The sequence below is a fragment of the Petaurus breviceps genome, unplaced genomic scaffold (assembly GCF_028583685.1).
Source record: "Petaurus breviceps papuanus isolate PSGF00001 unplaced genomic scaffold, PetGlider_PUasm1.0 90617, whole genome shotgun sequence".
NCBI classification, from domain to species: Eukaryota; Metazoa; Chordata; class Mammalia; order Diprotodontia; family Petauridae; genus Petaurus; species Petaurus breviceps.
This window is the reverse complement of record NW_027187287.1, coordinates 1,867,529-1,894,737: the sequence shown is the minus strand read 5'-3', so window position 1 is coordinate 1,894,737 and position 27,209 is coordinate 1,867,529. Positions and strand designations below refer to the sequence as shown.

General features: G+C 43.3%; 3 protein-coding genes across 16 annotated transcripts in view; 2 read left to right on the top strand and 1 right to left on the bottom strand.

Moving 5' to 3' along the window:
• ASPSCR1 (ASPSCR1 tether for SLC2A4, UBX domain containing) overlaps positions 1-2,668 on the top strand; it is a 144,761-nt gene extending 142,093 nt beyond the window's left edge. For 3 of the 5 annotated variants that reach the window (XM_069064015.1, XM_069064011.1, XM_069064010.1), the window contains 4 exons: positions 1,595-1,646; positions 2,078-2,147; positions 2,294-2,466; positions 2,554-2,668. In XM_069064015.1, coding sequence (XP_068920116.1) covers positions 1,595-1,646; positions 2,078-2,147; positions 2,294-2,466; positions 2,554-2,567 — 309 coding nt within the window. In that variant the 3' untranslated portion in view covers positions 2,568-2,668. The remainder of the gene's footprint in view (positions 1-1,594; positions 1,647-2,077; positions 2,148-2,293; positions 2,467-2,553) is intronic. The other 2 variants (XR_011163561.1, XM_069064013.1) reach the window with 2 other exon arrangements.
• On the bottom strand, positions 1,193-23,749 carry CENPX (centromere protein X). 10 transcript variants are annotated; one of them, XM_069064025.1, is made up of 9 exons: positions 23,571-23,715; positions 9,359-9,410; positions 7,796-7,849; positions 6,964-7,052; positions 6,582-6,735; positions 4,963-5,134; positions 4,186-4,239; positions 2,049-2,200; positions 1,193-1,398 (listed from the first exon to the last, which is right to left on the bottom strand). In XM_069064025.1, exons 1-5 carry the CDS (start codon positions 23,598-23,600, stop codon positions 6,721-6,723), a joined length of 240 nt encoding a protein of 79 aa, XP_068920126.1. In that variant the 5' UTR covers positions 23,601-23,715; the 3' UTR covers positions 1,193-1,398; positions 2,049-2,200; positions 4,186-4,239; positions 4,963-5,134; positions 6,582-6,720. The 10 variants fall into 10 exon arrangements, with proteins under 10 accessions (XP_068920126.1, XP_068920123.1, XP_068920124.1 ...); XM_069064022.1 differs by lacking the exon at positions 4,963-5,134 and adding an exon at positions 2,628-2,766; XM_069064023.1 differs by lacking the exons at positions 4,186-4,239; positions 4,963-5,134 and adding an exon at positions 2,628-2,766.
• Positions 23,750-23,762: 13 nt separating this feature from the next.
• The window catches only part of LRRC45 (leucine rich repeat containing 45), an 8,075-nt gene continuing 4,628 nt past the window's right edge, over positions 23,763-27,209 (top strand). The window contains exons 1-3 of the mRNA XM_069064026.1: positions 23,763-23,896; positions 26,108-26,394; positions 27,179-27,209. The exon at positions 27,179-27,209 is cut by the window's right edge and continues 46 nt beyond it. Coding sequence (XP_068920127.1) covers positions 26,163-26,394; positions 27,179-27,209 — 263 coding nt within the window. The 5' untranslated portion in view covers positions 23,763-23,896; positions 26,108-26,162. The remainder of the gene's footprint in view (positions 23,897-26,107; positions 26,395-27,178) is intronic.

Here is a 27,209-nt window from a genome sequence, read left to right as displayed (position 1 = left end):
AGTAGAAAATCCTAAGTCTTCATTCAGCAGAGAAGATATGTTTCAAAGCTTGGTGCCTGACTTTGGGACAGAAAGGGGGAACCTGAGAGATGAAAGATGGTCATCCTTTCCCTAGCCCTTGGCATCCTCTTTGCAAGCCTGATATGTCTTTATCAGGCTTAGTTTGGCAGGTTAGGAGAGGAGCAGACCCTAATTGGTACCCTTACTCCCTCAGTTCTAAGTGATATAACACTCACATTAGCCCATAGGAAGAATCCCAAAAGATTGAGAGCGTAGCTATCCACTTGTATATGTTTGGCTAGGTGTTAGGTACCATTCTTTCATTACCCTGGAAGCCAGTTACCAAAGTTGAATGTGATCAAGGTTCCAGAAGGAGAACAAAGTGCCCACAGCGGTTGGAGAAAGCAAAGGGCCAGGGAAATGAGGGCTTCTTCAATGCCACTCAGAAGCCATCCCTTCTCATATCTTGGATGGAATCTAGAAACTTAACTGGAATGAACGGATCTGAAATGACATTAGCCCTTTTAGTCTTACCCTGGCATTATACTCTCCACAGGTCATTCAAAAGAACTGAGTACCTACTAATGAAGTGGCAGAGGCCCGGGCACCAAGGTGTTTAGGGCTGGGAGGGGTGGGGGTGGGGGCAGTAGGAAAAGTGGAAGAGTGATGATTTAGTTGGATCCTGGGGAGAACACGAGGCAGTGGGAGAGGGATTGAGGAAGCGGCTAACTCCTCTTTTAGCCATAGTCCCTTCCTAGGGTTGGTGGCTATCCATGGGAATCTGTCACTTACAGTTTGTTCCTTGTCAGTAGCAGATCATCTCAGCACTCCCAACACTTGGTGAGGTTTCCTTTTCCTACCCAGTCACCCTCCTCCTACCTCCCTTCTAAGTTCTCCCTCCCCTTTTCCTCCCCTCCTCCCCCCTTTCCTTCCAGCTCTGTCTCTGTCTCCTGGACTGGCTCATAGACCCTACCATGAATTTTCTCTGACCCCTTGGGGCCATTCCCACATGCATCTTTGATGTGTGTGCCCAAAGCATGATTGACGGGGAAGTTTTAGTGGCGGCAGTGGGGAAATGAAGAGCTAAGGGCTGGGCTTTGAACTAAAAGACTTTGAGCTGGGAGATGCTGTGCTTAGTTATCTCCTTCAGAATATTAATTATTCACCTCGGTAATTGGGCAGGAGGAAGAGGTTATTAAAAAATTCCAACACTTACTCTTTATAAGAACCTTATTTTCCAGATTACATCTGGCATGAAGGCAACAACATAGAAAGCCATATGCTGGGGGATGGGCACTAGGGAGGTCCATCCTTACCCCATACAGGGCTGGAATCCTTTGTCCCACCTCTCCAGATGGGTCCCCCTTTCTTCAGGATTTAAGAGCGTCTTGTTTGGAACTGAAATAGTAAGCAGAGGGGGTTGTCAGAGTTACACTGGCTGTTAGGAGAGGACCTTTCTTCCCTCCCATCCTACTCAGGGCCATTCATTTTCCTGTTGTGAACCCCGTGGCATTTTATAGGAAAACTTTGACTTCCTGTCTTCCCCACCCCCATTCTCACCTGGTCTTTCTGACTCCTCTGCCCCTCCCTGCAGGCTAACCTCTTTCCTGCTGCCCTTGTTCACTTTGGGTCTGAAGAACCAACAGGTGAGTGAGAAGCTCTCAGCTGTTAGCTCAGACAGAACTCCAGCAACCCTGACCCCTCCACCCCTGGCTTGCCTCAAAGCTATTAAAAAATTCCTGGCAAAGATCCTTGAGTGGGGGAACAAAATTTCTTGAAGGGAATAGATGGGGCCTGGACTGGGGGCTTTGGCACATATTGGCAGGACCTGAGAGCTACTGTGCACCCTTCATTTAGGTCATAGACAGGCAGACCCCATGGCTCCAGCATGTCCCACCTTGCTGGGGTTGTGATCCTCCATGGTGCAGGAAATAGGACATCACCATTGGTCATCCTGTCCTTAAGGACAACCAGGGGAGCCATGGGAGAAAATTGTCGAGAGCTAAAGGCTGGGGACAACTCTGGGTCTCACTCTTCCTTCAGCCCACCTGAGGGTGGGACTCGGGGTTTTGCACAGATTTCTACTTGGAGCCCCAGCTGCTGGAGAACACCATCTCTCTGTCTTCTGCTGATGTGCTGGTGGCCAGGTGAGTCTTGGGAACTGGAGAGGGGGAGTGAGGGTTCAGGAACCAAGCAGGTCCTATTGGAGGGGGAGGGAAACACTGATGCTTATTCCTTCAGACCCTTGAGCTTAAGGCCTACCCACACCCCTTTTATTTGGTTGCCTGCTCAGGTGTATGTCCAGGGCCTCGGCGATGCCAACTGTTTTGCCAACCCTTGAGCCTGAGCTTTCTGAACAGGAGGAATCAGCTAAAGTGGCAGTAGAACCCCCAGAACCAGTTGCAGGAACTGCTCAGCCTGTGAGGAGGAATCTGGGCAAAGTGCCCAAGTGGCTTAAACTACCAGGTAGCCTTTGTGGGAGTTGGATCTCCCAAGGGGGAGGGTGACTTGGGGCTAAGGGTTCCCACTAACTCCTTGCCCTTTGTGTTACAGCTGGAAAGAGGTGAGAGCCCAGCATGAAAGGAGGGGACTCCTCCTCTCCCTACTTCTCCTATACACTCCTGTACCTGAGCTGCGAATAAAGAATTGGTGTGCTCCTCCTGATCAATCCCAGCGTCTTCCTTTCTTATTGTCAGGGTGATGGGATCAAAGTGTGAACTGCAGTGAACAAGAGGAGCTTCACCTTGCCTCTTACCATTCAGGTTTCTTGGCCCAAAAGAAATTTTTAATTCAGAGGGGTCAGAAGTTAATGACTTTCAATTCCACATAAAATGAAATTTGAACCTGGATTCACATATCCAGCTCAAATACTATGACTCTGCTAAGCCTCAGTTTTCTCATCTGTAAAATAGGGGTAATAATATACGTACCTATCTCACTGGGGAAGAGGTCATATGGCTAGAGAACCAGCCTTGAAGCTAGGGATACCTGGGTTCAAATCCTGACACATATTGAATGTAACACCCCAGGCAAGTCATTTCTCCCTTCAGTGCTTTTGGAAGCTCTCCAAGACTCTATAGAAAAAATGATGACCAGCAGAGGTAGAGGAAGCCTCTTCACCCACCTGAATGTCTCCTCTACCAGTGAAATCACAGGTCTGGCCCCTCTCCCTATTTTGTTGCAAGGAAGGTGCACCTTGGGCAGTCTCCCTGGGACTTCCTTGTCTTCAACTATAAAACGAGGTTGGATTGATAGCCTCTGTCCCTTCACTCCCCATACTTTTGATTGTATGACTACATATTTTTCTGCTTGGTACTAGAGCCCATTCTTTTTAATTCTCCCAATCACTAGCTCTCTGACTTGATAGGGTAAGAAGGAAAATGAATTCACCAACTAAACTCTTCTAACAGGGAATGCAGTCACTTTCCTATCCCAGGAGTTCTGTTCTTATTTAAGAAACACAGGTATCCGTAATGACATGGCCAATATAGGCTTCAGCCTCTGGTCCTGGATTTTTTTTTCCTTTTTACATAATTGACATCATTAATTACCTCCCTGCTAAAAAGAACATCATCTGCCTAGGCTGGAGTATCCGGAGGTCTGGCAACCCCTCATTGTCTGGCACAGAGAAAGCTGTGACTAGGACAAGGCTGGGGAGTATGAGAAGGAAACAGAGCAGTGGCCACCTTTTCACTCCTCAGGACCTCCCTAATGGGGCCCCATCCAAGAACTTTGTGACTATCCTAAGACCCAGCTGTGGGTGTGCCCTGTGCCACTTGGGTAAGTAGTACCCAGGCCAGGCAGGGGTTTCCAGTAGCTACTCCCATTTCTGCTTATTGGGCTGGACACACCCATACCTCTCTCCAAAGGAATAAAGCACAGTGGAGCTTTGTACCATCTGAATGAACTTCAAAGTGGCTAAAAGGGGCGCCCAGGGTTCCTGGCACTTGTCATTGTCTCCCCATACCAGCCAGCATTTCCCTTCAGGTCTAATTACTTCCACATGCTCCCAAGTGCTTTGAAGCACAAAACCTTAGTGAGAGAAGGAAAGGAATAAGAGAAAGGTGGAGAGATGGGGTGTACTGGGTCAAGGGGTTGAGAAAGTATGATACAAGGAGTGAAAGGCTCCCACTGGAGTCAGATTCTTTTTGAATAGTGTTCAAAGCCAGGCCCTGTGTCTCCTACCACCTCTGGACAGTCAATACCGAACTCAGCGCATCATCAGCAACAGCGCCCACTCTGGAAAAACAATGGTATAAAGTAAAAGGAATTGAAAAAAGCCATTTAGAAAACAAAAGCTCACTGCCTACCAAAAACTCAGCCCAACAAAACTGGAGTCAAAGGTTTGTTCTGTTTGTTTAAAATCCTGACTGGTTCCAGCTGGGTGGGAGTGCAGCTCTGCTCCCTCAGACACCTGATTCCAGGCAGTTGGCTGTCTGAGCAATGCTGCAGTCTCTGGAAGTTGCTCTGGGCTTGTGTGTAGCCTCCTGGCTTCTGTGTTGTATGGCTAACTATGCTGCTGCACACAGCTCTCTTCAGCAATGTTTGGGGCAGGTTAGACCAAAGTTGGGAACCGTGGGAAGGCTCCTAAAATGTGTCCTCATCCATTAGGACTCCCATCATTCTTTCCCATTGAGGGAGTTGGGGAAATGATAGCCAAACAGCCAGGTTGCAAAGAGCCCCAGGCTGGATTCAGAAGACCTGGGTTCAGCTCCACCACTGTTTCTGGGACTCATTTTCTTCATCTGTAAAATAATATTAATATTTGCACTGCCCACCTCAGAATGCTGCTTTGTGTGGAAAATGCTTTGTAAACTTGAAAATGCTAAACAAATGTGAACTTGAGAGGCAACTATCCTTTGCTGCTTCCTTTAGCCTAAGTCTCTGAGTAAATAAAGGCCTTTCTTGGACTTGGTTCTATGGCATGGATACTGAAAGTGGAGCATCCCCTCAGCTAGTCACCTTCACACTTGATGCCTGCTGGAGTTTCTTTATGGCACAGAAGGAAGAGTGGGTATAAAACCACCCAGACTGAAGATCAGCAGATCAGGTAAGGGGCTGTTAGTTAGGACTCTGTTGGGGTCACTGCTCTCAACCCTGGTCTTCATTCTGGCAGTAACAGAATAAGGTGGCTCTTCCAGGAAGAAAAGGCAAAGAAAGGTAAGTCGTCCATTGTTAGTAGGCACTAGAGGGTAATGACACCAGAGTTAGTAAGGGAACCTTTTAGTCAGTCAGAGCCTCCTCCTTAAATCTGATTATTGAAGAGTTTTTGTACCAGAGTGGAGGTCTATGCAGTTCTGCTTGTGTGTATGTCCTTGGGATGCTATTTCTCACCTCAGATGAGGCCTCATGTTATGAATCTCTTCGTTCCTCCTGTGCCTGTGTGGCCTAGTGCATGTCAGAGGAAACTAATGGGACAAGTGGACCTGGGTGTCCATCCCCTCTGCCCTTGGTCCTGTGTGGCACCAAGACGCCACCCCCCTCCCCCCCACACACACACTGGGGGCCACTGAGCCTACAGGCAATTCCCAAGGGCCTGGGCCAGCCCACACAAACACTACTTTATCCTGCCCGAGGGCGGCAGCTTCTGGAGCAGCGGCTACAGTGAGAGTAACGTTTTCCAGGCAAGCCAGGCTCTGGGCTGCGGCCCGTGCCCACATGTGTAAGGTTTCCTATTTCACAGCTTCTCTCAGCTGCCGATGGGGAGCTGGCTTGTGAGGGCTGGGGCATTCACACACATGCTGTTTGTTATTCTGTCCTTTTTAAGAGTTTTGCTTTCGTCCTAAAAAGATGGAGAAAAAAGCAGGGGGGGGGGGGAGGGGGGATGGGGAACTGAATGAGGCTTTGAAGCAACTTGACTTTGGGTGATTAATGGCAGTGAGAAGGCTGAGCCAGGGAGGGAGACAGTTTTGATTTATTGATGTTGCTTTGTGAGAACAAATTTATAGCTCAGGAAAGCAGCTTCTGAGGGGAATATCAAATGGTTAAAAGGTTACAAACTAGCTTTGATGTCAGAAGGCAGCAAGAATGTTGGGAGAAGGCAAGCACCAGACTCTGTGTATAAACTGAAGATCAGGTACCTCACTGAGCTCAAGGCTCAATGGAGGGAGCTCCTCTTGGGGCCACAGCTGGGGGGACTCTGCTGAGGCCAAAGGCTGGTGGCACAGGAGATAAGGCATGTACATACACAGCCTTTGTTTTCCAGGGAGCTAAGAATGGAAGGCAGCACCAGCACCTTGATCTTTAACTGAGTAGCCCCTGGGGCAGGAAATCCAAGGGTGCTGGAACCAGAGCACCTTACTTTGTTCCAGCGTGACCTGGCTTGCCCCCTCTCAGTTCTTAGCTTGATCCCAGTGCCTCATCCACTGTCCCTTTCCTCCTCCCTCACCTCCCACCTTGTGCTATTTCCAGGAAGACACCACACAGGCTTCTTTATTCTCTAACCCAGACAGAGGGGAAAGAAAGGGACCATCATCCTGATGCTTAGTGGCTGTGGTAGAAATTCTCGGACAGATAGCAGCTATAGACCTTCTTTTTGGTTTGGTTCAGTCATGTCAGGAAGTAAACATGATCTGACTTACTGAAATAAGACACTACCCAAAATGGTGGTATGAGGTTGATTCCCTGTCCAGGAACAGTTAGAGGCAGGTAGATAACTTGAAAAGGTTCAGGTAGCTCTGCTTGATCTAATAACCTTCATCTTCTCCATGGCTGCTGCTTCTAAAAATCAAGAAGCTAGATGGAGAGAAGAGGAAACTCAGTATCTTCAAGTCATTAGCATACAAACTACTAAACCAATTTTCGACACTGACTCTGCCCTTCCTAGCTAGGGTTATTATAAGACCCCACTCTGTCAGCCAAGGTTAGTGTGCACACCTACAAAACAAAAAATTTTAGATAATCTCTCAATGCTATGATTCAGTGTAAACCCACCCCCGAGAAATGAGGCCGAAGGCTCCATACCAGCTGGGGCAGCACCTTCTCAAACTGTTCAATGTCAACTTTATCCTGGTCTTCAGCCTGGGCCTGTCTTATTGCTCGGGCTGCAGCTTCTGTTCCATGAACACAGGAGAAAAGTAAAAGTGAAATTTGGGAAGGGTCAAGTATAGGATCCTGGCTTCAGATGTGGTTTACAAAAACCCCACCATGAGAGATGACTGAGTGCCCTGCTCATTTTGCCCAGGATTACTTTGCTGCTTTGAGCTATGGGCTGATCCACTCCCCAGTTTTCCTTCTTCTGAGTTGTCCTAAACTCTGCCAGGTGCTTACTCTTGAGTACAGCATAAGCGAAGTGAGGGCAGGGAAGAGACTTTTTTAAATTTTGTCTTTGTATTCCCAGGAAATAGGCATGTCCTGCATTTATTAGATACTCAACAAATGCTCATTGGATTGACTTAAACTGTCATTAACCCAGCTTTTGGGCCTCAGGCTTTTAAAAGTCAATTAAAATGCTGGAAGGTATATTCCATGGGAGGGAGAGAAAGATTGGATGCCTCCAAGGAACTGGGAGAAATACAGTGAGGCTCTAGTACAAATAAATCCGAGATTTTAGGATTGAGTCTTAGTCCCTATGTGAAGCTATCAGTGGGAATTTTTGAAAAGGAGAGAAATGGGGGCAGCTAGGTGGTGGGTGCAGTGAATAGTACTGGCCCTGGAGTCAGGAGTACCTGAGTTCAAATCTGGCCTCAGACACTTAACATAAAAACTAGCCATGTGACCTTGGGCAAGTCACAACCCCAACTGCCGTCCAAAAAGCAAAAAAAAAAAAGAGAGAGAGAAATAAGTATCAAATCACCTCCGACAAAGATCTTCAGCATTTCGACCATGAGCAGCAGAGCATCTGCACTGACTGGAAAGGAGACAAAACAGAATTACTTGCATGCTCCCATTCCCTCTGGACTGATTTAGTGTCTGTCTGCCTTTGTCTCTTCCATGGACTAGCAGCAGCTTTGAGCCTTGTCTGCCCTCGTGCCTGGGTAATCAGTGCAATGAGCACTGCCATCTCTTTTTCATCAAATATGTAACCCTTTTTATCTCTCTATATCTTGCTGGAGTTGAGCATGTAGGCCATGTGTCTTTATGTCTGCTCAACACCACTTGGGGGAAGGATCAGGCGCCATGCTTACTTTTTAAACTTCTCAATCTACAAGGCTGGATACTCAATCTACAAAGCTGGATACTCAATAAGTGTCACTGACTGACTTCACAAGATCCTGATGCTAAAACCTGACTTCTGAGTGGAAAATCACCTTTGAGTCAGGAGGACATGAGTTCAAATGCGCCTCAGACACAACACAAAACTGGCCATATGACCTTGGGCAAGTCACTTAGAGAAAATCACCTTTGACTTTTATGAACTGATGCAGACCAAACTCTGTAAGCAAAACCAAAAGAAAAGCCTCCACAGTGACCAAAATGCCACAAAAGAAAAATCACTAAAAGACACCTGATGTTAACTTGAGAGTTCAGACACTGAAACCTGCCTTTCTCCTCTCTAGGTATAAAAATCAAGTCTGGGGGCAAGCTAGGTGGCACAGTGAATAGAGCACCAGCCCTGGAGTCAGTAGGACCTGAGTTCAAATCTGGCCTCAGACACTTAACACAAAAACTATCTGTGTGACCTTGGGCAAGTCACTTAACACCAATTGCCCTACCTTCCCCCCAAAAAAGAAAAAAAGAAGTCTGGTCTCTAGGCATCTTTAGGTATAAAAATGAAGTCTGAGAGTGTCAGACATGGCTTATGTTAGGTTGTTTTAACCTATATGTGCTACTGCCTTACAAGGGAGGGTTCTGTTGTGGGAGATGAAGAGGGGGTCTCCAGTGATTTAAAGGGGGAAAAAAGCTTTGATTTAAAAAAAAAAAAACTTCAGGGTCAAAGGAGAAAATAGAATAAATGGGGGGCTGGATAAGATGGAGGGAAATATAGTTAGTCTTTCACAATATGACTACTATGGAAATGTTTGGTATAAGTACACTTGTATAATCTATATTGAATTGCTTGTCTTCTCAATGGGGGTGGGTGAGGAGGGAAGAGGGGAGATAAAATAGGACTCAAAGTTTTAAAAACAAATGTTAAAAAATTGTTTTTACATGCAACTGGGAAATAAGATATATAGGGAATGGGGTATAGAAATATATCTTGCCCGACAAGAAAGGAAGGGGTAAGGGGCAGAATGGGGGGGATAGAAGAGAGGGCAGACTGGGGGAAGGGGTAATCGGTATGCTTACCATCTTGGGGTGGGGGGTAGGGGAGAGATGGGGAGAAAATTTGTAACTCAAAATCTTGTGAAAATGAATATTGAAAAGTAAAAATACAAAAAAAAGAAAGAAAAAACTTTAAGAAAGGAAAGAAATTTACCTTTGCATTTGTCATCCTTAAAGTGTAAAAACAGCAGCTTGTTTACCAGCTCCTATGGAAAGATGGGAATAAGAGCTGGTAACATTTGGTGACCACCAGCAAGCCACAAGTCACATCGGATTCTGCTGCTCTCCTGTTCGTTCCTCACCACCCCACCCCCCTCTGCCCCGCCACTGATAGGGAGGGTCCCATCTAATCTTAAATAGACAATTATACACTTAAATACACAAAAATACACTCCACTTAAATATTACCATCTACCCTGCAGGCCTCTTAAGCCCTTTTCTAAGCTTGGTGGTGGCGGTTGACCCTTACTTCAGTTCCAAGTATCATTCTACTGTCAGCTGGGTGTGCCACAGGAGTAATGGCAGCAGGATGAAAAGCTTAAGGAGGGAACAGGTACTAGGATTTGGTACTCTAGAAGTTGGAGGCTGAAGATCTGCCAGAGGTAGAAGACTAAAGCTAATTTAAGACAGTAAGGTGGAAGAAGGTGACATTTGGAGGCATAAACAAAAATCTTAAGGGAAAAATGAAAAAAAAAAGTCAGAAGCCTTCAAACTATTCTACAAAGCAATAATTATCAAAATGATTTGGTGCTGGTTAAACAGATCAATCAGTGAAAATTTTAGGGATACCACACATAGAAGCAAACCCATAGTAGCATTGTGTTTGATAAGACCAAAGACCTCAGATACATAAGGAAGAATTAATTTGACAAAAAGTGGCATGTAATCTGGCACAAATTAGGTTAGACCAACATCTCATATATTAAGATAAGGCCCAAATGCATACATGACATATATGATATGAACAAATAAGCAAGTAAACAACTGTGACCCTTGAGATTTAAGGATACAGGAAAAGTTTATGATCAGAGGGATGGAAAGAATCACAGAAGATAAAAGTGGATATTTTTCTCATATAAAATTAAAACTTTTTTTTCACAAACAAAACCAAAACTGTTAAAAGGAAAATGTAACGGGAGAAAAAAAATTTTGAAGCAAGTTTCTCTGATAAAGGTCTCACACAAAACATGGTGTATCCCAAAAGTCTTAGAGCAATTTTAAGCTATTAAAACTTAAAATTTTGGAACATCCTGCATACAGGGACCTGATTCAAATCTATAAGAACATTCCCCACTAGATATATGATTAAAGGATGTGAACAGGCAATTTCCAAAGAAACCTAAGCTATCAAAAAGCATATGAAAAAATGCTGCAAATCTCTGATAGAGAAATGCAAATTAAAGCAACTTTGTCTTTATATCCACCAGATTAGCAAAAACAACAAAAAAAGGAGAGTAACGACTGCAAATAACTGAAAGGACTGCAAAAATGTAGGCATACCAATATACTGCTGATGGAGCTTTGAGTTGGTCCAGCCATTCTGGAAAGCAATTTGGAATTATACCCAAAATATCATTAAACCTTTGTCCCAGCAGTATCACAGTAGGCAACACCACTACCCCAAGAGATTTTGTCCAAGGAACAATCAAGAGCTGTTTCTAAATGATCAGATGTGAAAGGGAAATTGCTGAACCCCTTGCTGAAGAGGGTGTATTGGGAACCCCAAATGGAGAGTAAAATGAAATGCTAAGGAAAAAGTTTAGACAGTTTCTAAATGAACTGAAAGAGCTGACACAATTCTCACATGAGATGTGCGACTATTAAAGTAGTCTGATAAATATACTGCTCTAATCCTATTTCTCTAACCAAGTGGCTCCTCGTTGCTGCTTTCTCTCAAACTACTCACTTTTATCTACTCTACATTCTAGCCAAACAAGCCTTGTTCTTGTCATGTCTTCTCTCCTGTTATTATGTACATCTCTCTTCCCCATTAGACTATATGATGCTTGAGAGTGGGATCTGCCATGCATTCACCTTGCAGTACACCTTATACATTCAAATAAATGTTTGTTAAATGGAAACTGAATTGAAGAATAGTTGTAAATTTTAGCATCCCAGGTCAGAAGCATCCTTATGGAATTCCATCAAATAAAAAGCCAACAAGTGGGGCGGAAGTAGCTGAGTTTTATCCTTTCAATGGTAACAGAAACCAGTAGGATGGATGCCCAAGACCATGGGAACAAAAAGAAAAAAAAATATGTTCTTAGCACCACCTACTGGTTATTTCTGGAAATGAGATGTTCCCCATGTGCTTGATTCCAACAGCAAGCAAGCATTCATATTTTTAGGTTTTTAAGGTTTTCAAAACATTTTGCAAATATTATCTCAATTGATTCTCACAACAGTCCTGAAAAGTAGGTGCTGTTATCTCCATTTTACAGTTGAGGAAGCTGAAACAGAGGTTAAAAGACTTGCCCTGGGTCTCACAGTATTAAGTATCTGAACTCAGGTCATCCTTACTCAAGCTCTATCCATGTGGCACCCTAGCTGCCCCATGTATTATTAGTCACAATCAGTCTATTCGTTGGTTTATTTATTTAATTTAAAACTATTTAATGGGAAATGTACTTTAGGAAGAAAAAGATACCACTTTTTAATCTGGAACATCTTTAACAAAAATTAAAATAAAGGAAGGACTGAGTGAGCAGCAATGTCCAGGAGAGGGTTTTTAGCCTACTATGTGTCAGATACTGTGCTGAAAACTGGGGATAAAAAGAAAGGAAAAAAGACAGTTTCCTACTCTCAAGGAGTTCACGCTCTAAAGAAGACAACATGTAAAATAACTAAGTACAAACAAGAGATACACAGTATAAATTGGAAATAAATAACTGGGAAGGCACTAATATTAAGAGGGCATGGAAAAGGTTTCTTCTAGACAGTGGGATTTCAGCTGGGAATTTTAGGAAGCCAGGAGGTAGAGATGAGTAACAAGCCTATGGACCCTTTCTCAACAGGTTTTTAGGTATATAAAATAAAATATCAAACAAAACTAATTACATTCAAATAGCTATTGAATTATTTTTTAAGACAAGTTCATGGACCTACAGATTTAAGAAATGCTCATTTAACGGCTAAAAAGAGGCTTTAATAAGAAGAACCCAACGATGGGCTGAATTTGTTTTGTCTTTGCTTAAGAGGGTTTTGGGTTTTTTTTTTGTTTTTTTTTGGAGGGCAATTGGGGCTAAGTGACTTGCCCAAGGTCACACAGCTAGTTTTTGTGTTAAGTGTCTGAGGCCGGATTTTAACTCAGGTCCTCCTAATTCCAGGGCCCGTGTTCTATTCACTATACCACCTAGCCGCCCCTGGTTTTGTTTTGTTTATCCCAGTGAGGGGAGGTTGAAGGAAAAGAAACTTGTAAACGCTTGTTAATTGAAAAAGAAAAGAAAAAGCAAGAAGGGCTAAGAGAGCTCAGGAGAAGCATAACAGGAAGAAAAAAAAAGTATCAGAAGAGAAGGCCCCAGGAGAGACATCAAGCTAAGCCAAAGGGGTAGTAGCAGCAAATGAAAGAGAAGAGGAACCTGTTTTTTGTCTTCCTGGTTCATAAAGCTGTTGACAAATGGACAGGCTCTAGGTGGTTACTCATGTTCTAGCCTCCAACTCTCAAGTCTCTTTCTACTTCTACTCCTTCCCAACATTACCTAAGCAATGCATCTGGCCCTTTGGCCCACCAGAGAGCATAACCCAAGAGAACCTGCCTATAAACCAATAAGAAAATAAAACAGATTTTTAAAATCAAGTCTCTCCTCCCCTATGTTCATCCAAAAGGCCTGCATGTGAGGTTAGCCATACTATGTCCTTTCATGAGAACCCTATCCAAACTTCATCTGTGTATGGAAGTGATCCTGATTTCCCTAAGATAATGTTAGTGGAGTGTAAGCTCAACATATGTCTATCATAAAAGAACCATAAGGATTGTCTGCTCCCTTCTTACTTTCCCTTTCACCCTAGACCCTTTCATTCTCCTGGTTTTTCTAAGCACAGTCCTGCCTAGCTTTCTATACTGGAGGGGTTTTAGTGGCAGGTCACTGAGGACAGCCTTTAAGAAGATGAAGGTTTTTCTGCACTTTATATATAAGAAATTTATTTCAATAATTACATTAGATTATATCATGACATTTTATTATAGACTTATATTAAGAGGGGGTAATAGCATCAGAAGGTTAGCCTTAGATGCTGCTCTCCTAGAAGTCTACTGTGCTGATTCTGCAGGAGAAAGGAAGCAGCATTTTACATACTCTTTAGAAGCTTTGTCATCTTCATCTTTTCTATTAGTAAAATTGGTTTTTAAGATTCAGTTGTGCATATTGCATTTTAAACCTTGAGCTTGAATTATTGGACTGACCTAGCTTAGGGCTGATCTAGAATGGATTTAAATTCCATGTATAAGACTTTATATTTAATCCTGAAATGAGAGAACAGTTTACTGATTAATGCAGTGGCTTCCTGTTGAAAATCGGAAACCAGAAAAGCCAAGAGTAGAGTAAGAAGGAATGCATTTCAAGCATGAAACCACTTAAACTAAGGTGGTTGCTGTATGAGTAGAGAAGGGGACAGATGCAAGAGCTACTGTGGAAATAGAAATGACAAGGTCTGGCAGCTAACTGGATATCTGGAGTGAGAGCAGAGTTTAGGATGACACCAAGGTTGCAAACCTGGGTACCTGAAAGGATCATGGCATCTTTGAGAAAAATAGAGATGTCTGAGCCTGGAGTACCTGGTAGAGAGTTGCTGCTACTGCATCAGCTACCCTTCCCACAGAGAAGCAATTGAGTAACCAGGACCCCCTGCCTCCTGTCACTCATATATACCCACCCTGTGGAGATGGAGCACAATGTAATTCATTTCAGATTTTCAGTAAAGAAGGGCAACATGAAAGGTTGTGGAGGAGCCCAGATCCTCCCCTTTCCCACCCACCCCCAACAAATACATGAATAAGATCTCAGATGAAATGATAATAAATAAAAACAAACAAAAGCAAGGTAAAAAGACAGCCAGAGACCAACAGAAGCTTAGAGAGGCAATGTACCAGGGAAGTCCATGTAAACCCCAATAAATAGGCCTGAAGTTTGCAAGTACTGGAAGACAAGCCAAAATATGAACAAACAGAAGAAAATACCAAAGATAATGAAGCCCAAGAGGTAAATGATAAACCCAGAAGAAAAGAATAACTCCATAACAAGTACAGGCAGAGTCTCAGAGGAAAAAATGGCTTGGTCACAGGGACTATAAAAATGACTTCATGAAATGAAGCAAGAGATAAAAAAACAAAATACAACAAAATTAGAATCCTAGAAGGGGAAAAATGGAAGGAGGATAAATAGCCTTCTATAGTTGGTGGGAAATTTAACCAAAATTAGGATTTCATGAAAAATAGAGTGGACCAAACTGAACTCAATGACTCCGAGACAAGAAATATTAGAAAAGTCAAAAGACTGAAAAAAAAATTGAAAAATATAAACTATTTACTATGAATATAACACTTGACCTATAAAATCAAAGAGATAATTTTGGAATCATTAGAATACCTGAAAACTATTACCAAACAAAAAACCTGGAGAGCCTAGTTTTAAAAATGACAAAACTACCCAAATTTAGAACCATAGAGAAATGTAAAAATAGAAAGAATCCACCAGTTACCCCCTGAAAGAAACCCCAAAATGAAAACTCCCAGGAACTAAGATCTTAGCCAAAATCAAGATCTTCCAAATCAAAGAAAATATACTTTAAGCAGCCAGAAAGAATTAAAATATCATGAAACAACATTTAGGATCACACAAGATTATGCTGGTAATATAATATTCTAAAAGGTAAAAGCTTACAATCAGGGATAACATACCATGAAAAACTACAGAGGAAATGAACCTTTCCTAGAAAAGACCAGAGTTGAGTAGAAATTTTGAAATGCCTAGAAAGTTAAACATATCTGTGTAATCTGAATTGACTAAACAATGATAAAATGCTCACATTCAAATAGAATAAGAAATAAGGATTTCTGTAGAATCCCACTGTCTTTAAGGGAAGAGGGAATTAAGATGAACATAAGGTCTAGGTAAACAAGGAAAATGAATGAAGACATGAGGACGAAAAGGAAGGAACTTCTATTTCAAATAAATGGAGTGTTTAAAAAGAATATATAACATGGTAGAAGGATTGAGGGGAGCATAGTCTGACATCTGTACAGATGTACAGACATCTGACTCAGGAGTAATGTCTATGTCCATAGTAAGTCTTTTGACATCTGTTAAAAGGAACATCTCATTCTTTGTGATACTGTTTGATGCTTACCACGTCAAAGACCTACCTTTTTTTTTTTAAAGCAAGTCTTAATGACATAGAAGCCTATGACTTCTGTATAATATACAAGTCTTTGGCCTCCCTCATTTCTTCCTCCTGAACTATACTTTCTCATGTATTTCTCCCCATCCTCATCTTTTTCCACCTTTGTACTGAAGTCACCAAATACCAAAGTATACATTGATTTGATCTGGAGAGTACAGAATTTATCTACCTGTTCATCTTCAGGAACTAATGTTGGTACATAAACTGCAATTTTTTTTCATGGTGGTCTTTCTGCAAATACTTATGATTAATATGTATTATAATATGTCACAACCAATGTGGGCCTCTAGATGGTTCAATGGATAGAGCACCAGGCCTAGAATTAGGAAGATCTGAGTTAAAATTCGGCCTCAGATACTTACTAGCTGTGTGACCCTGGGCAAATCATTTAACCCTTATTTGTCTCAGTTCCTCATCTGTAAAATAGGGACAAAATGGAGAAGGAAATGGAAAACCACTCCACTGTCTTTGTCAAGAATGGGGTCATGGGCGGAGCCAAGATGGCGGAGTAGAAGCACGACTCTCCCGCGGCTCCGGCCTCCACCCTCCCCAATCCATGTAAAAAGGGGACTCTAAACAAACTTTGGAGCTGCAGAACCCACAAAATGACACAGAGAAGCTAACCTCCCGCTGAGAACAGCCTGGCAGGCCGGCAGGAATCGGCCAGCGCAATGCTCTGGGAGCCGAGCCCAACACCACTCCGAGGCTTTAGCCCCAGGGCTGGCCTGACCAGCCGCCAGCCAGAGGGACTCCAGATCAGCAGCAGCTGTGGCCGTTTCCAGATTTATCAATACATAGATGCGAAGGACAAAGTGAGAGGCCAGTGCATTCTGGACTTTGGGACCCAGTAAGTGGGAGTGAGTGGCTTTTACCCCCGGGGCGAGAAACGGCTGAGACCCGGGCACAGCCTGCCAGCTCCACGTGGAGGCTTCAGCTCCTGGCCTGCAGAGTGTAGGGGGACCAAGCACCAGTCTGAGGGGTAATCGCTCTTGCTTTAGCCTGCTTGGATCTGGATTGCAGTCTAGGGTGGAGGTCCTGGGGTGTGTGTCCAGCTTGCCAGAGTGTGTGGAGACCTCAGAGAGGGCACCCATCTAATACCTCCGGCAGCTGAGAAAACCCCAGCGTTTGGGACGAAAACTCCCCTGTCTGGTGGCAGAGTCCTACTGTGGCAAAAAGCCCAAAAGTCAAATCATTGAGTGGCAAAATGAGCAGGCAAAGGAAACAAGGCAGACAGAAGATTCCAACATTACACTCCTATTTTGGGGATAAGAAGGAGCAAGGCATGGAACAGGAGGAAATCAGTGAAGTCAGAACTCCTGCACCAAAAGCTTCAAAGGAAAATACGAGCTGGTTACAGGCCATAGAGGACCTTAAGAAGCAGATAAGACCAGTGGAGGAAAAATTGGGAAGAGAAATGAGAACAATGCAAGAAAATTATGAAATGAGAGTCAACAGCCTGACTGAAGAAAATAATACCTTAAAAAACAGACTGACTCAAATGGCAAAGGAGGCTCAAAAAGGCAATGAGGAGAAGAATGCCTTAAAAAGTCAAATTTGCCAGATGGAAAAAGAATCTCAAAAGCTCACTGAGGAGAATCATTGCTTCAGAATTAGATTGGAGCAAATGGAAGCTAATGACTTTATGAGAAATCAAGATGCTGTTAAACAGATCCAAACAAATGAAAGAATGGAAGGCAATGTGAAATATCTCATGGGAAAAACCACTGACCTGGAAAACAGATCCAGGAGAGATAATTTAAAAATTATTGGACTGCCTGAGAGCCATGACCAAAGTAAGAGCCTGAAAAGCATCCTCCAGGAAGTTCTCAAAGAAAACTGCCCTGATGTTTTAGAACCAGAGGGCAAAATAGAGGTTGAAAGAATCCACCGATCACCTCCTGAAAAAGATCCCAAAAAGAAAACTCCTAGGAATATTATAGCCAGGTTCCAGAATTCCCAGATTAAGGAGAGAATATTACAAGCAGCCAGGAAGAAACAATTTGAATATTGTGGAAACACAATCAGGATAACCCAGGATCTGGCAGCTTCTACACTGAGGGATCAAAGGGCCTGGAATGTGATATTCCGGAGGTCAAGGGAGCTGGGATTAAAACCAAGAGTCACCTACCCAGCCAAACTGAGTATCATGTTTCAGGGGAAAATATGGTCATTCAGTGGAATACAGGACTTTCAAGCATTCTTGCTGAAAAAACCAGAGTTGAATAGAAAATTTGACATTCAGATACAAGAAGCAAGAGAAGCATGAGAAGGTAAACAGGGAAAAGAAGTCATAAGGAACTTATCAAAGTTGAACTATTTTTTTTTTTTAAGCAATTGGGGTTGAGTGGCTTGCTGGGGGTTGCACGGCCAGTTGTTGTTTCTGGGTGTGGTGCTGAGTGTCTGGGCCTGGATTTGATCCGGGTCATCCCGGCACTGGGGCCGGTGCTCTTGCTTGCTGAGCCACCTGGCCAAAGTTGAACTATTAACATTCCTACATGGAAAAACAATAATTGTAACTTATGAAACTTTTCTCAGTAGTTGAAGGGATTAGAAATATATATATATATATATATATATATGTATATATATATATGTCTTTATATGAGGATATGCGGGCTTATGAATACATATGTGAATGTGTGTATATATGTTTACAGGTATACATAGATAGAGGGCACGGGACCAATTTAACAGGAAGGGATGATACTTAAAAGGTGAAATTAAGAGGTGAGAGGAATATAATGAGAGGAGATGGGGAGAGACAGAGTGGGGCAACTATCTCATACAGAAGAGGCAAGGGATAATGGTTTCAATGGAGGGGAAGAATAGGAAGGCAAAAGGGAATGGGTCAACCTTATTCCTATTGAATCTGGCTTGAGGAGGGAGGGAAATACACACTAAATAGGGGATCTCACCCTTCAGGAGAATAGGGGGGGAAGGGGATGTGAGGGGGGATGATGGAAGAGAGGGCAGGCTGCGGGGGAGGGAAGTTGGAAGCACCCACTTTTGAAAAGGGACAGGATCAAAGTAGAGAATAGAACAAGTGGGAGGTGGGATAGGAGGGAGGGAAATATAGTCAGTCTTTTACAATACATCTACTATGTTATTGTTTGCATTAGCCGCACATGTACAACCTATACTTAACTGCTTGTCTCCCCAGTGGGGGTGAGTGGCAGGGGGGGAAGGGAATGAATCTGGAATTGAAAGTTTTAAAATCAAATATTCAAATATATGTATATATATATAAATATATGTGTGTATATATATACTATTATTAATACCATCTTACATGTTATTAAGAAAAAAAAAGATATATAGGCACTGAGGCATAGAGATCCACTGGAAAAGTTGAAACAGGTATGGGAGAAAATATGGGAGAGAGCAGATCGGAGGTGGGGATATCCTGTGTGACTGCTGTTTTGGGGGGATGGGTGGGGGAAAAATGGGGAGAAAATTTGTAACTCAAAATCTGGTGGAAATGAACGATGTAAATCAGAAGTTAATAAAGCATTAAAAAAAAAAAAGAATGGGGTCATGTAGAGTCAGACATGACTGAACAACAACAACCAAGTGTCCCACAAATTCATACTTGTTATGGCTTTGGAGCACGTGATTACTGTTTCCATTGTCTGTAGGAGCACCCATGAGCCATCCTTCCCTTGTACTGTAACTTCTTTCTTCTGATTTCATTTGCAGCAAGAATGTCAAGCTTAATATGATTCAGCTTCTCCAGCATTATGTCCACTCATGGGTCACTGAACAAGGATCTTACATTTTATTTGACTGTTGGTATTCTAAAGTTTGTTGATGCTTTAAAAGCAGTGATTCAGGGGCCGCTAGGTGGTGCAGTGAATAGAGCAACGGCCCTGGAGTCAGGAGGACCTTGAGTTCAAATCTGACCTCAGACACTTAACACACACCAAAAAAACTAGCCATGTAACCTTGGGCAAGTCACTTAACCTCAATTGTCCTCCAAAAAGTAAGTAAATAAATAAATGAATAAAAGCAGTGATTCTTAACCTTCTCTGTCCCCTTTCTGAACCACTGCCACTGTCACTACAAAAACAGAACAGAACCACATAGGACTAAAGGCCCTTTTTTCATTTTTCCCTATTTCATGGATGGCAACAGCCAAAAAAAGCTCATCACCAAGTGGCCAGCCTACTAGTGGTATTAACATTCCATGATTAATTTACTGGTACTCCTCAGAAAATAGATTTGGGGGAGGGGGGTGTAGGGTTGTTGGCTTATGGGGGGAGAGATCATGAAAGGCTTCAAAGAGAAGGTGGTTCCTGAGCTAAGCCTTGAAGAAAGAGAAGGATTCCAAGGAGTATATTCTTTATGCGAGGGAAGAAAACCTATGGGAAAGAGAATGACATATTGAGTTCTAGCAAAAACTAGTAGGTCAGTTTGAATGGAATGCAGACAACATGAAGGGTAAGATGAAATAACTCTGGAAAAGTAGATGGAAACCGGGTTGTGGTGAGCTACATTTAAATTACAGTCTTATATATTTAACAAAGTAAAAAAGTACACAGCAGAGAACAAAAGAAAACTTACAAGGAAGCAAAGAAAACATGAATAATTCCCAACACAAGTATTATTTATCATATAGGCTTTCTTGAAATGAAAATTTGTTACATATTTTGAATCCTCTCTTATGTTTTGCTGTGCACATGACATGCTTTTTTTTTTTTCTTTCTACCTTGGTATTTAAGTTCCAATATTAAAATTTGTGATATGTTTTTGTTTCTTTTCTCTATTCTATATTTGTGTTCTGGCATTTCTATCTAAAAAAAATTGGGGGGGGGGGTGTCAAATAAATAAGTCTTAGAGAAGAAATCAAAGCTATCAATAGTCACGAAAAAATGCTCTAAATCATGATTGATTGGTTGTGACCCACAGTTTAAGAAGCACTGAAGGGGTTGAGAGTAGAAAAGTTTAGGAAGCCCTAGTGTAGATGATTCTTTCTAAGAACTTAGCAGTAAAAGATAGAAGAGATATAGAATAATAGCTTAAGGGGAAGGCAGAGTCAAGGTGAGGTTTTCTAAGGACAGGTAAGTCTGAACATGTTTGTAAGCAGACTTCCCCTCATTGGAGATAATCTTCAGGCAGAGACTAGAAGACCATTTGGCCAGTACATTATAAGTAGAAATTCCTTTTCAGGTATGTGTTGGCCTAGAGAATGACTGAGAAACATTCCAACTTTGAAATAATGTAATTCTGGCTTTGTTTTTTTTCATTTCTTAACCCTAAACCATATTTTCCAACTTTTTTTTTGGCCATTCTTGTTTATGCCCACTTTTTACACTGACATCAGCAAGTATCAAATTATATGTTGTTTTAATTTGGAGGCCTTAATGGAGTTCTTCATAGACTTTTTCTCTCCCTCCTCTGCAACTGATGTTGCATAATTACACATGTTCCCAGTGGTCCTCTTGCAGTGAGATAACAGAAAATCAAATGTCCCATGAAATGATGTTTCTTGTTGTCTTGGTATGCACAATTTAACCAATTTTCTTCTGGTTTCATTCACAGTAAAAAATACGATTCAATGATCTCACTTTTCAAGTATCAACAGTTAACTTAATCTTCATCAGACTGTCTCTAAAACTACCCTGTCACTGCAGAAGCAGAAGGAGACTTCCCAGTCTCAAAGACCATTTTGTATTTTTCTTAGTTTCATCCATTGCAACAGTCAACATATTCATCAGTGAGTGGCTACACTATTCAAGCTGGTCATCAAAAAACATTTTCCATGACAGGACTGAACTCAAAGTCTTTTCAGAATGCAGGCATAAGTTTTGAGAACCTACAGTCACCTTCATAACACAGAGAGGTTTCACAGTAGGACTTCTAGTGACTCAAATCTATATATTCAGTTTTGCATTTTCAACTGCCTGCCAGATATCTTTCTACGTACACATCCCATTAGCACTTCAAAATCATTAGTCCAAAAATGAATTTATTTTCTCCTTTCCAACTACCAAACTACCCTTCTCTTTGTTGTTCAGTCACCTTCAGTCATGTCTGACTTTTGGTGACCCTATTTGAGGTTTTCTTGGCAAAGATACTGGACTGGTTTGCCATTTCTTTCTCCAACTCATTTGATAGATAAGGAAACTGAGGCAAACAGTTAAATGACTTGCCCAGGGTCACACAGCTGCTAAGTGTCTGAGGTCAGATTTGAATTCAGGAAGATGAGTCTTCCTTGACTCCAGGCCCAGCACTGAACCACCTACCTGCCCCTCTCTAATCTTCCCTAATTCTGCAGAAGAAACCACAATTCTCCCAGATACCTATGTTCACATGTCAAAGTTATCCTAGACTCTTCCTTCTCCCTCCCTCCTTCCCACCTACATACAATCAGTTGCCAAATCCAATTGATTCGACTTGAATTTCTCCCATGACTACAACACCCAATTCATGACCTCATCAACTAGACTATTTCAATAGACACTAATCAGTCTCTAGTTCACACAGTTGACACAATAATTTTCTTAAAGCACAGATCTATGTCACTCCACTGCTCCACTGATCAAAAATCTTTAGTGCCTTTTTTTTTTTTTGCTTTTTGGAGGGTAATTGGGGTTAAGAGACTTGCCCAAGGTCACACAGCTAGTTTTTTTTTGTGTTAAGTGTCTGAGGCCGGACTTGAACCCAGGTCCTCCTGACTCCAGGGCCAGTGCTCTATTCACTGAGCCACCTAGCTGCCCAGACACTTTATGAAATGTCACTTTAAAGCTTACAAAGCACTTTACATTTGCTATTTTGTGTACACATAATCTTATTTGAATTTCGCAACTACCCCCAGAAGCAGATACTACAGGTTTTATCTTCACTTTTTAGAAGAGGAAACTAAGTATCAGGGAGGTGAAAGGACTTGCCCCAAGTCATAAAGCTACTTCAGTCAAAGGCAGGATGTGATCTCAATTGATCCTAACTCCAGTAACTCTGCCAAGCCAGTCTTTTCTCAAACCCACTCAGTAAATAAGCATTTATCAAGGGCTTACTGCAGTGTGTCAGAGGGCAGCTAGGTGGTACTGTGGTTAGACTTCAGGGCCTGGAGTCAGGCAGACTCATCTCCCTGAGTTCAAATCTGGCCCAAGAAGACTTTTACTAGCTTTGGTGACCCTGGGCAAGCATTTGATCCTTGTTTGCCTCATCTGTAAAATGTGCTGGAGAAGGAAATGGCAAACCACTCCAGGATCTTTGCCCAAAAAATCCCAAAGAGGGTCGTCAAGAGTGAGGCACGACTGAAACCGACTGAACAATAACGTGTTGTTCTATTAATAATTATTAACTATTATAACTATAATTAGTAACTATTAATAAGCGCTGGAGATACAAAGGAAGAAAGATGGGGGAAAAAGTTCCTGCCCTCAAGGAGCTCACAGTCTAATGGGGGAGACAACATACAATTACATAGCAACAGGATAAACTGGGATAATCCACAGAAGGAGGACAATAAAGGGCTTTCTGTAGAAGGTGAGATTTTAGCTGGGACTTAAAGGAAGCCAGGGAGGCCAAGAAACGGAGATGAGGATGGAGAGCATTCCAGGCCCGGGGAACAACCAGGAAAAGCCTGGGAGTCGGGAGATGGAGAGTACCGTGCGAGCAACAGCAAGGAGGCCATTGTCACTGGATCTCGGAGTTGGAGGGTAGTCAGATCTAATAAGACTTAGGAGGGAGCCAGTTTATGAAAGGTTTTCAAAGCCAAAGCGGATTTTACATTTGATCTAAGGGTAATAGGGAACCACGGCAGTTTATGGAGGGATGGGAGGTGCCATGGTCAGATCCGCCCTTTAGGAAGATCATTACTTTTTCACCAGAAGAAATCTTCTGGACTCTTATGTCCAAATAAGTTCGCTCTCCTGCGCCCTTCCCAGACCCAGGCGGTCCCCGTCCCATTCTTGCTCCGCTGCCTCCGGGGAGCGCTCTGCTTCCAAGGCACAGACAAACCCTACCTTCCTAAAGCTAGGAGCGTCTTCCTCCATCTCAGCCGCAGACGCCCGCGAAGAGCTCGTAGACCCCGCCCCGGAGGTCTTGTATCAGCCAATGAGAAACGGATGCAGGAAGAGGCTGCGCAGCGGCAGTTCGCTGCTCCAGCTTGACGCCGACGCATGCGTGCTCTCTCCTCTTTCATCCGCCCTCCACGGGGCTCCTCCGAAGCGAAGGCCCCGTGAGGGTTCCTGGGACTTGTAGTTCCTACCGCCTCCAGGTCTCAGGCTGAACTACCTTTCCCAGCGCACCTCACACTTCCTGGTTACCAGGGCGCTGCTGGCGGCGGCCGGTGAGTGAGGTGGCGGTTCCCGCCCGCACCTCTCCCTTTGCGATTGTGTGTGCTGGAGTGAGAATGTAGTTAAGGGGGGGGGTGTGGAGAAGAAACAGAAGTCGGAAGGGCCAATGCGTCGCCGGTACTGTACGGAGAAGCGCAGCGGAGTGGAGGGGAGAGCTGATGACGTGATGTCCCACACCCCCCCTCCCCATCCCTCATTCTGCCCTCTTCGTGTTATCTCCTCCCCCATTCACTTCTCTTTGCCTTTCTGCCTCTCTCTGTGTCTCCGTCTCTACCTCCTCCATCTCCCTGATACACTACCCCTTTCTACACCATCTTTTCCTGTATACTGATCCCACCAAACACTAGCCTTGTTCATATGCACTCTCTTCTATAGGACCCCCCAGGTCCCCCATCTTCATACCATCCTGCCTCACCATCCCAGTCACTTAACATTCTGTCCTGTATATTCCCCTTTACACACAGTACTATTTTCCCCGTCCTTATATGTTGTCCTCCCTGATATCCTACTCTCATGAAGAAAAAGTGCAATTTGTAAGTATTTTATTAAAGCACTTACCATGTGCTAAGCACTGGAGATAGAAAAGTCAGACAACATATGTGGAAGGTGGGGCGGCCAGGTGGCTCAGTGAGTAGGAGCACTGGCCCCAGTGTCGGGATGACCTGGATCAAATCCGGGCTCAGATACTTAGCACCACACCCAGAAATAACTGGCCGTGTAACCTTGAAGCAAGTTACTTAACCCCGATTGCTTAAAAAACAAAACAAAACACGGGGAAGGTTTCAGCTGCAAGTCACATGGGAAAAGTCCCTTGGTCCTTAAGATGCTAAGACAAAGCAGATGGCAGTACCCGTTCTTTAATGTTATTGTCACTAATAAAATCACAGCAGTTTCTGATGTTGTACTATTTCACAGTGCTGACTCTGGGTGAAAATCCATTTTGTGGGTCTGCAGGAGCTTGGGCTGGAGCACCTGCAGGAGCAGTTGCCAGGCTGCATCTCCACAGGGAATGCTTTCCGGGGTGATGAGAGAGCACTGTGCTGGAAGCATCCCAAGGTTCTTGGGTTCAGAATCCCGGAAGCATTGCTGTTCCCAAAGCTCTTGGGTTCAGGGTCCTGGACTGTCTGCATTGGGGTCCAAGGGGAGATGGTGGCCAAGATAGGGATGGAATTTGACCTGCCTGGCCCATGCCTGCTTCCAGTGTCTTTCTCAGGATGCCTTGCTACCCCAGCTTGTCTGGCTTACCTGCTCTTGTGTGTGGTTGGTCCCTTTGCCACAGATGTTGCTTTCCTCATACAAATATAGTGAGAGTGGCCTAGGCTAGAAGCAGGACTGATGGGCTTTGGGCATGTCACTACTCTTAGGGCTCTTGTGCTTATCTACCTGTTGGTGATAGTTAGCAATTATTGCTGGTAGTGACAAGGAAGTTGGTGCCTCTTGACAATGATTTCTCCCCTTAGTGGATAGCTGCAGGGATTGGGCTAGAAGTAGGTCTGGTGGGTTGGGAGGCACTGCTATTCCCAAGGCTCCTGGGTTCAGGGTTCTAGTTTGTCTCCACTATGGTATGAGGAAAGATGGTAGTTAAAGTTGATGGTGATGATTTGACTTTTTAATAGGCTTAGGACTTCACTGCACTCTTAAATTTCCTTAGGACCTTCCTCTCCATTTACCCTGGGAATAAGGGGACCTCCAGCATGACAAGGCCCCTATACCTAGCAACTTCATTTTATGCAGATCTCCTTTGTGTGTCTCCCCAATTCTGAGGAACCCATCCTGCCCTTATCTACCACAATAACTGGACTGGCTTTTTGGAGGAGGGGAGGAGGGGGGAGGGGGAGCGGTGAGGAGGCAGGAAAGAGAATAGGAAAGAGGAAGAAATACCTAATGATTTTCTAACACTTGTCCTGTTTTTTTCTAATTTCATCTAGCATCCCTCATCTGGTGAGACAGAATCTCCCATATCTAGTCTCAAAGTGAATTGTTAGAAACTGTACTGTTATCCATTATCCAACCTCATAGCATTTTATAGTCCTTTTATGCATTTATAGTATTCTAGTTTGTGTTTATTTATCTCTTAAGTTAGCAATGGTGAAGACAGCTTGGCCTATGAACATCATGCAACTCTCCCAAGGATGGCGTTGATCACCTCATAACTTGTGAAGCTTTGGAATTGCTAGTTCTCTCATTCTGGAATTTCTCCGCAGAAAAATTGGACTAAAAAGAACATACTGAGGAAGCCCCTATAGTTTTTCTGGAACAATGGAGGAGTTCCGCCGTTCCTATAGCCGACTGTGTAAGGACAGTGGTGCTGAGCCTCAGGAAGCAGTCCTCAAGCAGCTACATGATCTGCGGGAGGGCCATCACAAGAGCAAACTGGACCTGGCCACCCAGAGCTTGTCAGTTGACACCTGTGGTGCTCTGGGGAAACTCCTGAAAAACGACACCCTATTTTCTGTGATCCTCCTAAGTGACTGCATGATGACCGAAGAAGGTAAATGGTGGTTCTGGGCACTTGGTCAGATTCTAAAACCTCTGACTGATGTTTGGGCTTGAGCACTTCTGAACTCCTTGTCCCAGTCCCGGGTTCAGATACGTAGATTTTTCTCAAACTTCCATCAGTATTTCATTTACTGAATATAACTACTAAGGTTCCCACTCAGAAGCCAAATCCCCTAAGGCTCCTTCAGTTCTCATGGTGTCTCCTTCTCCCAGCCTCACTCTAGAGTGGAACAGCCTAGGGAAATGGGAAGAAAGTTTTTCCCTCTTCTGCAAGGGACTTGAAGCCAAATATTTCTCTATAACTCCTAGATTTCCACAACAACCAGACCACTACCCCATCCTCTTGCTTCCTTTAGGTTTATACCAAACTGTGCATTGGCTTAGAAATAAGCTTATTGTGTGATAACAATTCACCTCCATGAACATCAGTTTCCTTGCATGGAATCTGGCAATACTTTCCTGAGTATACATGATTTCAGCTTCAGAAAATGGTTTTTAGACTTTAAGATGCTGCATAAGTGTAATTTCTTATTATCAATGGGAGAATCCCTACAAGTCTCAGCGTCAATATTTCCTCACCTTGTAGTCAGTTTGGATAACTGATTGTAGTGAGTTGGAGGAGCATTTTATTGCTATGGTCATGACCAAACCGAAAATTTAAAAATCTCTTTTCCTGGCTCTAAGTAGTTGCTTGCAGATAGGAAAAGGAGGTTATAAAAGATGACCCAGGGAAGCTCTTGTATTCCAAGAAAAAAATAACTCCTTGTCTCTTACAGGATCCAAATTGCTCATACAAGGACTTTGTTC

Bases quoted from the DNA above. Each gene is read 5' to 3' on its own strand.
- CENPX (XM_069064017.1), bottom strand. From the start codon at position 23,600: ATGGAGGAAGACGCTCCTAGCTTTAGGAAG. The intron at 9,411-23,570 runs GTAGGGTTTGTC...ATCTTTCCATAG, and splicing joins ACGCTCCTAGCTTTAGGAAG to GAGCTGGTAAACAAGCTGCT. The intron at 7,053-7,795 runs GTGATTTGATAC...TTCATGGAACAG, and splicing joins GCTGAAGATCTTTGTCGGAG to AAGCTGCAGCCCGAGCAATA.